This window comes from Podarcis gaigeae (assembly GCF_964106915.1).
Source record: "Podarcis gaigeae genome assembly, chromosome: 7".
Taxonomy (NCBI): Eukaryota; Metazoa; Chordata; class Lepidosauria; order Squamata; family Lacertidae; genus Podarcis; species Podarcis gaigeae.
The window spans coordinates 46,061,296-46,074,220 of record NC_139683.1 but is presented as its reverse complement, the minus strand read 5'-3'; the positions used below and the strand labels follow the sequence as shown (position 1 = coordinate 46,074,220).

Here is a 12,925-nt window from a genome sequence, read left to right as displayed (position 1 = left end):
TAGTTTGTAGCTATTGTTTTAGGAACAGCAAGCAACCGTTTATGTGAAAGCAACACCTATTGTGTAAATAGTAAGCAACGCACAATTAACTATGGGAAGATTAAGAATCTTCTCTATCTCCCTTGTGCTAGGCAGCAGTTCCATTACTTCTGCCATTCCGATGTAGTCACATAGGGATTTTGGAGAGAGGGAAGGTAGGAAAACAGGATGGACTAAGACAAGCACATGCTTCTCCTGTGTCAGTGCAACTTACTGTCCTTATGAAATGTTCAGAATTTGTAAGGTAAGAATCCAATACAGCTGCTTACTACCATGTTGCCCCAAATATAAGCCACACTTTCCCCCCAAATTCTGATTGTGAAAAGTTAAAGTGCGGTTTATGTTTGGAACCTACGGTATTGCTGCTGAAACAGCTGCCCAGGAGAACCATCGGGGGTGCGGGACAATGACGTGCTGTCCCCCCTCCCCACAAGACTCCCAAGCCTCCCTGAGCTGTCAAAACAAAAGGGGAAGTGGGGGAGGCTGCCAGCAAAGCGCTGTGGCTCCCCCCCCCCACAAGCAGCCCGAGAGCGTAGGACAATGGCGTGCAGCCTGCCTGCCGCTCCCAAGCTTTCCCTGAGCTGTCAAGGAAGGAGAGAGGCTGCCAGCAAAGCAGCACAGCTCCCCCCCCCCCCGAAGGAGCACATGACTTGGGACATGCCTGCTCTAATGGATCACCTCTGTCAGACAGGGGGAGTACAACTCTATTAATCCTTCTGCTTTCAATGCTATCAATCCTAATACCTTACTGGACCTCAGTTTTGTAAGAAGCTAATGAGCCAAACAACCCCTACATGAAGCACACTTGTATGAGTTACAGATAGGTAGCCGTGTTGGTCTGCCATAGTCAAAACAAAATTTTTTTTTCCTTCCAGTAGCACCTTAAAGACCAACTAAGTTAGTTCTTGGTATGAGCTTTCGTGTGCATGCACACTTCTTCAGATACCTGAAGAAGTGTGCATGCACACGAAAGCTCATACCAAGAACTAACTTAGTCACACTTGTATGAGTTTTGCCCAGTTCCACATGGAGGCTGTAATGGCTGTAATGTATGACTGTCAAGCATGAGGCAAGTCTCCTGACAGACAAACAGATCGGCTGAGGAAAGTGTGTCTTTCCCTCTTACATCTCTTGCTTTTCTTTTGAGTGAATGTTGAATGAGATGAAAAGAGAATGTGGTTGCCTCCTTCTCCATCCTTCAGCGCATCAGCAACAAAAATGTGAGCATTACAGAATCCCACTTCTGATTACTGCTAATGCTTTAGGCCTGTGGAACAGTTGCTTGCTTCCCTCACGATCTCCAACTGCCTTGTCTCTGGTGCCTAAAATAACATTGTCATAGAGTTGACAAAATTGAAGGAAGTGAAAGGCCTTCTGCTCTAACCATCCACCAAGCAATTCTGCACTCATTAGAGGTCGTTATCACCCCTTGCAACCCAAACTGCTTTGTGCCACCTGCTTAAAGGGGCTTGCATAAAAAGGTCCTTTTGAAACTGTTGCAATCAAGTTGCAATCAAAGCCCAAGCTACAGGTTGCAGCAGAGAAGTCTGCATATTTTTTTCCACTGAATTTCTCTCTCCGTGAGGTAATAATCTCTGCCAGCCACTTTTTGCCTTTTATTTCATTGTATCCATGTTCTTTAAAAAAGCAAAATAAAACTGGAGATGTTTGCTGTGGCCAACTTTGTGCTTTGAGTCCTGTGCTTTTAGATATCTCAGCACACTTCCCTAGTAATTGAATGAGACAGTCTGATGGAAGTGTGGGATGTATGATTACTAGAGCCGTCAAGTACAGCATTTTCCTGTTGCCTAGATTGGACACACAGGGGAATGTGGCTCCAGACAGGGAGGACTTCCTGTTATACCTGCTCTGGAGCTTCTTACCTCTGTGTGTGATGGACATGACCCAAGCTGACCAGATAAAAGGGCTGGCCCAGCAACCATCTTTCTCTTGGACTCTCTCTCTCTCCTGGCTCTTAGCCAACGCATAGCTCAATCTCTCAGACAAGCAGAAAGTCTGAGATGTAACTCAGACTTCTTTTCACTGTAACCACAAGATAAAGCCTGCCTTCAGATTACTGCTGTAAACTGAATGTGAGTAAAACTTTATTCTTACTTTTAAAGATGACTGTGTTGTGTTGCTATTGTTTTAAGAGGGAAATAAAAGGGGAAACTCACCAAGAACAATCTGGACAGGACAAGCCAGACTGGATTGCTTAATTAAAGGATTGTAATGAATAATCAACTTGCTTCCAATAAGTTGCAAAGGGAATGTGCTCTTCTGTTTCCTCACTAGCGTGAATGAGGAGGGATAATATCAAAACAATATATCCTCTCCTCCTACCACAGAAAGAGACTTTTTGATGACCTATTTTGATCGTTTAATTTATCAAAAATTACAGGTCCTGATAAAATACCACTCAGGGAAGAATTTGAACAGATCGTACTGAAAGCTATGCAAGAGTTTACTGTGAGAGAGCAGTCCCAACAAACGAGTGCTCAGGGCATCTTGTTGCCAGCTCAACTCCCGTGGCTTGCCAGGCTAATTGCCAGCGTCTCCCAGGAAATGGTGCATGTAGTGGTTACTCAGAATTCCCTGGCCGAAGGCATTTCAGAAACACTGCGATCTCTCAGTGAAATGAAACACCACCAAAGGCTGCCAGATTACGTTGTTGCCATCTGCGCGTCAAAGACCAGAGGGAACGAATTCTGTGTGGTAGTTTTAGGTGGGTACCTTTCCCCCATAAAACAATATAGATACAACTTTGGTAAGGTGGTGCCTTGCTAACAACCGGATTTCACTGGCAAAACAGAATGCAGGTGCTTCTTGGAGATCTCTTGAAGAGTGAAGACACAGGCACTATGTTAACATGGATAAACATGCACTGTTTGGCTTATTTATTCATTGATAGTATTTCTACCCAGCATTCTCAATTTCAGTATCCCTTTTGTTAGTGTATATCTCTCTAATCTTTGGATTTGGGGTGTTTCTCACCCTTGGGTTGTAACCACTTCCATTTTGAGCCAGATTAAGTTTGTCTTTAATTCATTTACGGTATATATTGATTTGTGCACAGCCACCCAAAAAACAGTATTAGTGATGTCATCAGCATATTGCACCTCTCAGGTGGGTGCCATTGCCATTATAAGAGAACAAGGGAGGTGTTAATGGTGAGTTTTGGCACCTCTTTTTCTAGAAAAATAGAGAAGGTACCAGCACATTTTGCCCCATAACCTTGTTTCTAGGAGGGCTAGAGACTTGCCTTTTTAAAAAATGAAAGCTGAGAGACTGGGGTATCTATGAAAATCTTTGTGGGTGTCGTGGCAGCAACCACTGGAATACAGTATCATTTTCCAGAACTTGGGAACATCCTACAGAATAGCCTTTAAATATTATAAGATTGGGCACCTTTTTTAGGAATGATACTTGCTGGGAAATTATGTAACACAATTTTAAAATCTATTTAAAATGTTGATGAAAATCAGAGGTGCTTTTTGGAAACAAAACAAAACAAAATCTAAACCAAAACTGGTTATAGAGTTTCAGCTCAGCTCTGATAATAGGTTAAGGTTATTTATTTCCTTGCATAATACTGAATGCCAGGCAAATATCTTCCATAAATGTCTTCTTTAAGAGAAATTCCAGTTTGAGAGAGATTAATTTGTACCCTTAAAAAAAGCCCACCTTTTTAATGCAGACAATTTTGTCTGACATTACGGTTATATACATAGTTATTCTTTTGTGTTTACTTGGCTTCTCTGCTCTTTCTGAGCAAGTTATTCCTCTGTGTGACTTCTTTTAACAAGAAGAGCACTCACAGGATTCAGGGGCCAGCCTGACCTTGAGGAACAGCAGGCAAATGATGTGCTGAATTGATGTGAAAATGCGCTCTCTTGTTGCTCCTTCTACTCTCAATGCAGGGAAGCACTTGCTCACACAATACTAAATTTGTGACGGGATATTGTGCTGTTATCTCTGGAACTTAAAATGCTGTTTTTGGCAGACATGCAGCCTTTTTCACATGGCATTAAATGCGCCTTTGAACCTCCCTTACACTAAATATGTGCATGTATGATTGCTGTTAATGTAGGGGTGAACTAATTTTTTAATTGACTGCATATTCCAGCCCTTGTTGCTATATTTGCATTCCAGACGTGGATATTCAGAAATGCACTTTTCTAATACTAATGTGAGTGCTCTTAACACTTGCAGTCTAATTCTTGCATGTACACATTCCAGCAATATTGGGAAAGAACACCCTATGTGCCTTTTTTTCTTTTTTCTTTTCTGTTTTAAAGACTCTGTGTTTTAGGGCTTGCAGAAGGGGTAGAATACCACGTCTGATTTTCAGGGCTTCTGTCCTCCTCAGCACTCTCATGCCAATCAAATTATTCCCACCCACTTCTGCAGACATTTCTATGGCTCCAACTCCAGAAATACAAATATTTCCTGAAATATATTCGGAGTCCTGAAGTGATTTCATGCTCTTTATTGCAGCTTGTAAAACAGTGATTGAATTTCCCCACAAACCTCAGGCTTTTATATACATTATTTACACAATGAGTCCCGTCTGATTGGCTGATTCTGCTTCCCTCCTGGAGCCTGATTGGTCTTCTCCTGCAAGCCAATCAGTTGTTGCATTCTAGGATCCTACCTGCCTATTGTTCTAGGAGCCAAGCTTAGTACATAACATTTCCAAAGCACAAAAAAGTACAAAGAAGAAGATCTGAATAAGTTGAGAGTAGTTATGGGACTGAGACCACCATTTGCACATCAGGAAATATTTCTTACTAATGAGATTTTTTCTGTTTCAGAATATGAACTACCATTAGATATGATGGATACCTGTTAAAAACAACATTTGCGTATCAGCTCCTGCCATTGAATAATAGAGTTGGAGGAGACCACAAGGGTCATCTAGTCCAGCACTCTGCAATGCAGGAATCTTTTCCCCAGGATGAGACTCAAACCCATGACCGTGAGATTAAGACTCTCATGCTGTACTGACTGAGTTACCCAGGTCACTTATTGTGTAGTAAAATGATGTACAACTGTTTTTATCCTTACGTACAGGGGCTTTTTAAATGCTTGGATAGAAGTTCAGACAGATGCACAAGGATCTAAATACATGAAGGGGAGTCATTGAAGGTTATGCATTTGGGGTTCTAGGCTAAAACGTTCTAGGCTAAAACTGCTTATAGATCATTAAGACTGGAGCTGTGACACACAATGTTCTTTATGAAGGCAGTATCATTGTATCAAACAACGTCCTGTGATTCTTTCCTTTCTGTTCTCTAGGTCAGTATCAGTCTAGAGCTCTAGCAGAGAGTATGCTTACTACCAGTGAGTTTCTAAAGGAAATCAGTTATGAGCTCATTACGGGAAAAGTTAGTTATCTGGCATCACATTTCAAAAACACATCTTTAGGTAAGTGAATTAAAATTCCTGTTGTTACTTCTTTGATTTAAAGATCTGTCCATTTCTCTCTCTCATATAAGATAATAATAGTAGAGTTTTTGAGATCTCTTGAGTCAGGAAAGCTCAACGTTTAGTATAGGAGGTAGATGTATAATATAGGAGGCCAACATACAAGGAAGCGAGCAGATAATATTATTCCCCATCCTCAGTTTAAAAGCATCTCTTGCCACCTAATGCTTGTTTTATGAAGTGAGGGCTCCCCCTCCTGTTTCATTTAACATTAATCATTGGCATTCACTGCCGCTTTCTAGACTGGAGAAACCACAACATTAGAGGGGTTGAGTTTCGTTTGTTTACCACATTTCTACATCGTATGTCCCCAAGGCAAATTTTAAAGCAATTAGAGCCATTTTAAGGCAATTTGAAATTTTAATATTATAAAATGGTTTAGTGGGGGTGGAGAGGCCAACATTAAAAGCATACTTCCAGGGAAATCCCAAGTGGCTGGAAGAAAAAAAACCACTTTCACTTTGTTTCAAAATGAGTCCAAGGAAGAACATATAGACAGGTCTCTCCAGGAAATATGTTCTACAGCTCAGGAGCCACAAACAAAAATGATTGCTCTTAGTGGAAGTAAGTCCCAGTCCTTGGAAATAAGGCATTTGGAGCAGAGCCTCATTGGCAGTTCTTAAAAATGCTAAATTGTGGGCTTCATATGGGAAACTAAATTTCCTGAGATAGCTGAGGCCCCAAGTCATGTTGGGTTTAACTGAGCAAAATCAGCACTTTGAATGGTGATTGGAAATAAACTGGTAGCAAATGGAAATTTTCCAGAGTTAGCGTGAGAAGTTCTCAATAGCTCACACCTATTAACAAATGGACATCGGTTGATGTTTCTGGACAGTTTTCAAAGAATGCCCTGTATAGAGTCTAGTCTGGTCTCCAAGGCCAATACCCAGGTCTCTCTCTTCTAGCACAACCGTCAGTCAACCAAAACTTATAAAAGGCATTCTGGGTCATGGAAGCTAACTGAGACACTTTACAGCAATGTCAAGCCCAATAGTTTGCTTAATTTGTTTTGTTTGATTTAAAAATATTTAACATTTTCAGAGCAACTCACAGTTTATAAGTAAAACCAATAGAAAAATCAGCAGCTACAAACAAGTACAACTAAAAGCCTAAATAGAAACAGCACTGAAACAAGTTAAAAGTCCTATACAGATAAAAGAAATTGATTCATTTCAGGATTTCTAAAAAGACCCTTTCTCCTGCTGTCACTTGCTTCAGTTCCAGAGGTGGGCAGTCCTTGGAGAAGTGCTCTTGAAGTTGATCTCAGCATTTAAGCAGGTTCATGTGGGAACAGACATCTTTAGAGAAGTGTAGAGAAGATTATTTTCCTTAGTGGAGAGAATGAGCCCGTCTACCACAAGGACTTCACCAGCTAGCCATTCTCTCAAGTCCTCCACTGTAAATAGCTTTCTCTTGTCTTGACTGAACCATCATTCAGCCCATTAGTGAAAAGGGAAAATAGAATTTAGCATAATCTGCATTTTTGTGATGCCTCCATCTAGATGAACTCTCCCAGTGGTTTTGTTGGGATTTTAAAAAGCATAGAATATAAGCTTGAACCTAGTGGAAATATGTAGGGTATAACTCAGAGTGGGAGCAGCCTTCTCAGCACTAATTCTGGAACCTGCTTGTTAGGAAGAAACAGAACCATCACAAAGCAATTCCATCAATTCCATTGCAAATGTTACTTATTATATGAAGTAACCACTGATGTTAAAAGAGCAGATTGGACAGCTCTGGTTGCCTTTTAACCTTTTTGTTAATCTTCATTTGTTCAGCAGTATTTGGATGGGAAATGCTGGATAGGTGTTCAATAGTGGCATGGTGTTTATTTGCACTGTTTCTTGGAAAGATTTCATAGGGATGTGGTATACCTTTTAATCTACCTTATTGTTCTAAAAGAAAGTTCTTTACTAGGCGATGAACTGGACAAGTTGTTAGAGACAATACAACAGAGACGAGGAGATAACGTCGTAATCCCATTCAATGGGGATGTCAATGAATGTGTGTCATCTCAAGAAGCAGCTGCCATGGTTTCCACCCAAGAATTAGGTAAGGGCTTCCATATGAAAAACAAAACACTTTATGTGGAAACCAAATGTTAGCCTTCACCTGGGAATTGGAGAATATAAAAGACTGCTCTATTAAGATTCTACCCTGCTCTCATTACACTGGCCCAGACTATGAAGCCACAGAAAACATGGTATTTGCTTGGCATAGAAATATTGCCACCGCGTCCTAATTCTGGGGGGAAGAACCAAGGGGAAGTGGTGTCAGTAGTTCTACAGTTGTAGTATCTTCTACCAGGTTTATACTGAATTTTTGAATAGTTGGCTGGCTGCACTAATGTGCAGGATGGTGTGTGTGTGTGTGTGTGTGTGTGTGTGTGTGTGTGTGACTGACTGGGCTCAATAATGCTGAGAGGGTCCAGACAACTACCAGGTCTTCTGCCCATTATTGGGGCCCTAGCGAGTAAAGCTAACAACTATTTTCTGTTAACTGTAAGCTCTTTCAAAGAATCACCAAAAAATGAAATAGCCCAAGTATGGCAAATAAATTCATAGCAGGCTGGTGATAACAAAATGCTATAACAGTAACCACCTATTATAATCTTAGAAAGGTGTTTCCGGTGTGGTATGAATGAAGCAAGAAGGGTGTTAAAAAAGTTTCCTGTGTGGTTTTTGGGTCCACGGAGGGTATTTAAAAAGTGATTCAGGATGTGTTACTGCCCACATCTACTGCGGTTTTATGCGTTAGCAACCAAAACACTTGTATGAAGCTGCTTTTTAAACAAGTCACACTCACTATGTAATATTGCTAATTTTTAAATATTTATTTATCTGCTGTTTCTGGATTGAAAAGTGCTGGGTCCCAAGGTCCATTTTGCTACACTTGTCCCTACACAGAAATGGAATTTCTCCTTCCAGAATATTTAAAAAATGATTTTTGTAATTAGCCTACTGCTTATCTACCAGGCATGAGGAGCCATCCACTTGTGGGTCCCAGTTTGACCTTGTGGGTCCCAGTTTGACCTGCAAGGCCTTTTCATCTACACCAACCCCACCTGTCATGTATATGACATCATATGTGAGGCTGTCAGTGCACAATTAGGAGCCTTAAAGTGCACTCCAGAGTGTTCAATGGCAAGGCAGATTTGCTGTCCCACCTGATCAGCTGAGAGCTTGCTTGAGTCAGCTCTGCTATCAGTTTCCCCATAGGGAATTTCATAGTGTAGCAAAATTCACAAAAAAGGGAGCTTAAAGTCAGCACTTACTGACTTAGGGGTGGTGACTTCAAGCCATGCTTGACTCAACATGGATTTTCCTTTGAGTCACCTGATGTCCTGGCAGTGCCAGGTGACTGACACGCCCCCTTGTCAAAGTGGTCTACTGAGGGTGGCAGAACCCAGTATCTGGCCTGCCTGCCAGATCCAAATCACTACTGATCTGCACACTTCACCTGAGACTAAGTTCCATTCACCTCTCTTCCATGTACTGACCAGGCCTGTTTAGCTTCAGAAACAGAAAATAATTAATGGGCATCTTTGGACTATTTTCTGGCACCCAGAAGCTAAATTGTAGTTCTTTTTTCTCCTAGATTTGGACACTGAAACATTCCAAATTTATCAGCCACAACTCACAATTGCCAGAAAGCTCTTGTCACAGGTATGCGCCATTGCAGACAGTGGCAACCAAAGCCTGGATCTGGGTCACTTCAGCAAAGTAGATTTCATTGTTGTAGTCCCTCGTTCAGAGGTGCTGGTCCAACAGACCATTCAACGGATTCGACAATCAGGTAAAAGAAAGCAAGTAGAAAAGCAGCATATTAAATCCAACAAAGCATTTTATATATGTCTGGACTGAATTCTTAATGAAATAAAACCAAAATACAAAAGATCATGATGTAATCTGTAGCTGTGCTCCTGTGAATTCTGCATCAAAGAAAAGATTATGTCCGTGTCTTATATATCTTACGCAAATCAGGCGTCTTGATAAGCATTTCCTTATTGTTTCATAATTCTGTTTCACCTAATCACTCACTGGCTGGAACATGGATTCTTAGGGAACTGATATAGTGCCCCAATGGAAACTTTGCTTCTGCTTATGGGATTTAAGATTTCGTCTTCCTTGTTAGCCTTTAGGAACTATAAATTTGATTATTTTTTTTAATGAACTAAACACTTTTAGGTTCCTGAATTTTGTGCACAGTATAATTTCTGACATTCATAGTTTTACAAAATACACACAGTGACATTGAACAAATCTGGCAATGAAATGTAGCCTAGGGCATTTGACAGAAGTTACACATATTTGATATATAGATAATATTGTTAGTGAAGAAAGTTTGTTCTGAAGCTGCAGTTAGGCTTGGCTTCCCGCCATGTGCAAACCCAGCATTCTGGCATCATGCTCCTAAACAAGGCAGGATCATAAAACAAATTTTCAATTACAAATCCTGGTTTGGGAGCAATAATCTAGTACACATCACAGGAAGCCAAGTTAATTGTTGCTTCCTGGTTTGATTTACTTGCTCACATGAAGGGAGGTTTGGACAAAATTATCTCTGTGTGACAGTGTGCTACTTAGTCACAATAACCCAGGCTAAACCAGGAATCTTAGCTTACCATGCATGGCATGTGAACACTAACAGAGTTTTTCCTATATGTTGAGTTTCATGGCTGAGTTGGCATTTGATCCCTTCTGTAGCCTGTTTTTGGCATCTCCAGAACTTGTTTGTTTGTTTATTGGGCAAAAGCAAAGTTCCTGTCTCTGCCGTTTCTTCCTCCAGGTGTTCTTGTAGACTTGGGACTTGAAGAAACTGGAGCAGCTTACCAACGAGCTGAAAAATACGTGGTGCGGCTAGACAATGATATTCAAACCAAGTTTGATGTTTTCATGAGACGGGTAAAGCAGAATCCGTATACCCTTTTTGTGCTGGTGCATGACAATGCCCATGTGGATTTAACAAGGTAATTCCTTCAAAGTAAAGCATATATTAACAGTTAATATTATACTGTAGGTTTTCATTCAAATCCTAGGTGTAAGTATGAGCTCTTAGGTTTTTAGTAAGTTGAAACATGTACACCTGTCACTGCAGTACAGAATGAACCATATCTGTCAGACACCTTCCTGCCACATGCTGCTGTTAAAGACACAGGAAAATACCCAAAATGATTATGGCTCTACATGGTGAAAGGCTTGTGTTATGGAATATTGTAGATAAATGGCAATTGGGCAGCCACTTGTGTTCATTGGATCACTTCCATAGCAGCTCCCTCATTTATACCGCCATGGGTTTCAAAAATCCTGCCCAGTGACAGTGGTATGCTCTGTTCTATCTGTACTATCTCGCCAGAGCAGCTTTGTCACGCTGGCCATGTGACCCGGAAGTGTCTCCGGACAGCGCTGGCCCCCAGCCTCTTAAGTGAGATGGGCACACAACCCTAGAGTCGGACATGACTCGCCTGTACGGGCAGGGGTACCTTTACCCTTATCTGCACTATGTCTTGTTGCGACTGACTGCCTTAAGACCAGATTTTGCAAAATGGGCAGAGTCATGGTGTTCATAGCATTAGGATGCTGACAATGGGTACCAGAGATTCAGAATAGGCCATATGATATGGCATGACCCACACTTTAAATTCCCCATTTTGGGGCCTGCATGCTGCTCACCTCTGCTTCAAACTTACTAGCTTTTTCTTTTCTTCCCCAACCTCCTGAAAAACACAAAACCACTTTTTATATAACGGTACCACTAATTAGTAATTTAATAAACAGGCACTGCACCACAAATATTTACATGAAACCTTAATTTGTAGAGTGGAGTAGGGGACATTAAGCCAATATTTGTACACCAACCCCATGTTTAAGTAGTTCCTGATTCTTTTGGCCTAAGTGACTTCTGTAGCTCCTGTTGTAATCTTTTTGTTTTTGTTTTGATCTACAGAACACGAAGCAGACATTAAAAATGAAATGTCTTGTTGCTTTTCCTAGTGCCATCTCAAGTTCTCTATCCCATGGGGAGCCTAGTCATGGACTGGCTGACAGAATGATAAATTGCAGAGAGGTACTTGAAGCTTTCAACCTCCTTGTCCTCCAAGTGAGTTCTTTCCCATACGCTCTTCAAACTCTGCAATCCAGAATCAGCTCTGCCAATGAGGTACACTGGATACAGTTAGGCAACATGGTAAGAGGTCTAAATGTTATAATAGCTTTTAGGAAGCTTTTATGTGCTTTTATGAGCATCTTTGGTCTTTGTCTCTGCTGTTATCATAAAGTGGGAATTGATTTTGTCTGCTGATCTAATCAAGTCTAAAGTCAAGCTCTGATGGCATCTAAGAAGGGATAGGATTCATATAATGCTCAACTTGGTCGCTGTCTTGCCTACCAGTTGCTTCATATGCTTTGGTAAATCCCAGAAATTGGTTGTTAGTGGTGTCAACTTCATTTATTTTCTGTGATGTATAGCCCATCTTTAAACAGCCAATTGACATCCACAGAGTGCTTACAAAAGACTTCAAAAATACAAATACTATAGAACAACTAAAACACCCCACCACTGCCCTATTTAAATTAAGGGCCTAATTCCTCTGTCTCTTTACCCCAGCTAGTACTCACAGAGTACAGTTGGTTTCTGGACTGAAGTCTTCTCTCTGGCCCAGCCCTTGCTTTGCTTCTCATGGACTTGATCGATCTTCAGCCACATCGCAGACTTCTTTCTGAAGAGAATCTTTCACTTTGGTCAGGACCACCACCCTGAAGGCTGGCTTTAGTTTTCTAGCTGCTTGCTTGTTGAAGTTTCTCTACTTTCTTAAGCACAACTCCTCTGGAACCTTCCACCCCTTATTGCACTTCTGGTCCTTCCCATTTTAAACTTTCTTCAGCCTCTCACACTCAGTTGCTTACCAGACTCCTCAGCTTCTGGCAGCTTCTGTCTCTTCAGTTATGTCTCTTCTTCTGTCTTTCCCCTTTAAGCTGTCCTCTGCCTGACTCCACCTCCAACAAATTATTTGGCGCTTCATCTGGCTTTCTATGCTTTGTTGTCCACAGCCTCTGTGGCCACCTCACAGGACCCCCTTGATTTTACCCAAGAACTCTCAGAACACCAATTGGATTAGCCCCTTCTAATGGCTCTGATCACCAGTGACATTCTCTTCCAGTACAGTACTGCTAGCTGCCAAAGGTGTTTCCCTCCTTCCCAGCTTTGGCCACATTCACACCTAACATTTAAAGTGCTAAGATACCACTTCAAACAGTCATGGCTTCCCCCAAAGAATTTGGGTAGTTTATTAAAGGTGCTGAGAGTTGTTAGGACGTCCCCTATTCTACTTACAGAGCTACATTTCTGAGTGCCCTGTGAGGAGATTGTTAAACCACACTGGAAGGGGAATAGGGCAACA

The 12,925-nt window shown here is 41.3% G+C and overlaps 1 protein-coding gene across 32 annotated transcripts in view; it reads left to right on the top strand.

Moving 5' to 3' along the window:
- GREB1L (GREB1 like retinoic acid receptor coactivator) overlaps positions 1-12,925 on the top strand; it is a 158,037-nt gene that overhangs the window by 117,587 nt on the left and 27,525 nt on the right. For all 32 annotated transcript variants that reach the window (XM_083748188.1, XM_083748189.1, XM_083748184.1 and 29 more), the window contains 6 exons: positions 2,441-2,764; positions 5,338-5,466; positions 7,444-7,578; positions 9,124-9,321; positions 10,315-10,495; positions 11,520-11,712. In XM_083748188.1, coding sequence (XP_083604314.1) covers positions 2,441-2,764; positions 5,338-5,466; positions 7,444-7,578; positions 9,124-9,321; positions 10,315-10,495; positions 11,520-11,712 — 1,160 coding nt within the window. The remainder of the gene's footprint in view (positions 1-2,440; positions 2,765-5,337; positions 5,467-7,443; positions 7,579-9,123; positions 9,322-10,314; positions 10,496-11,519; positions 11,713-12,925) is intronic.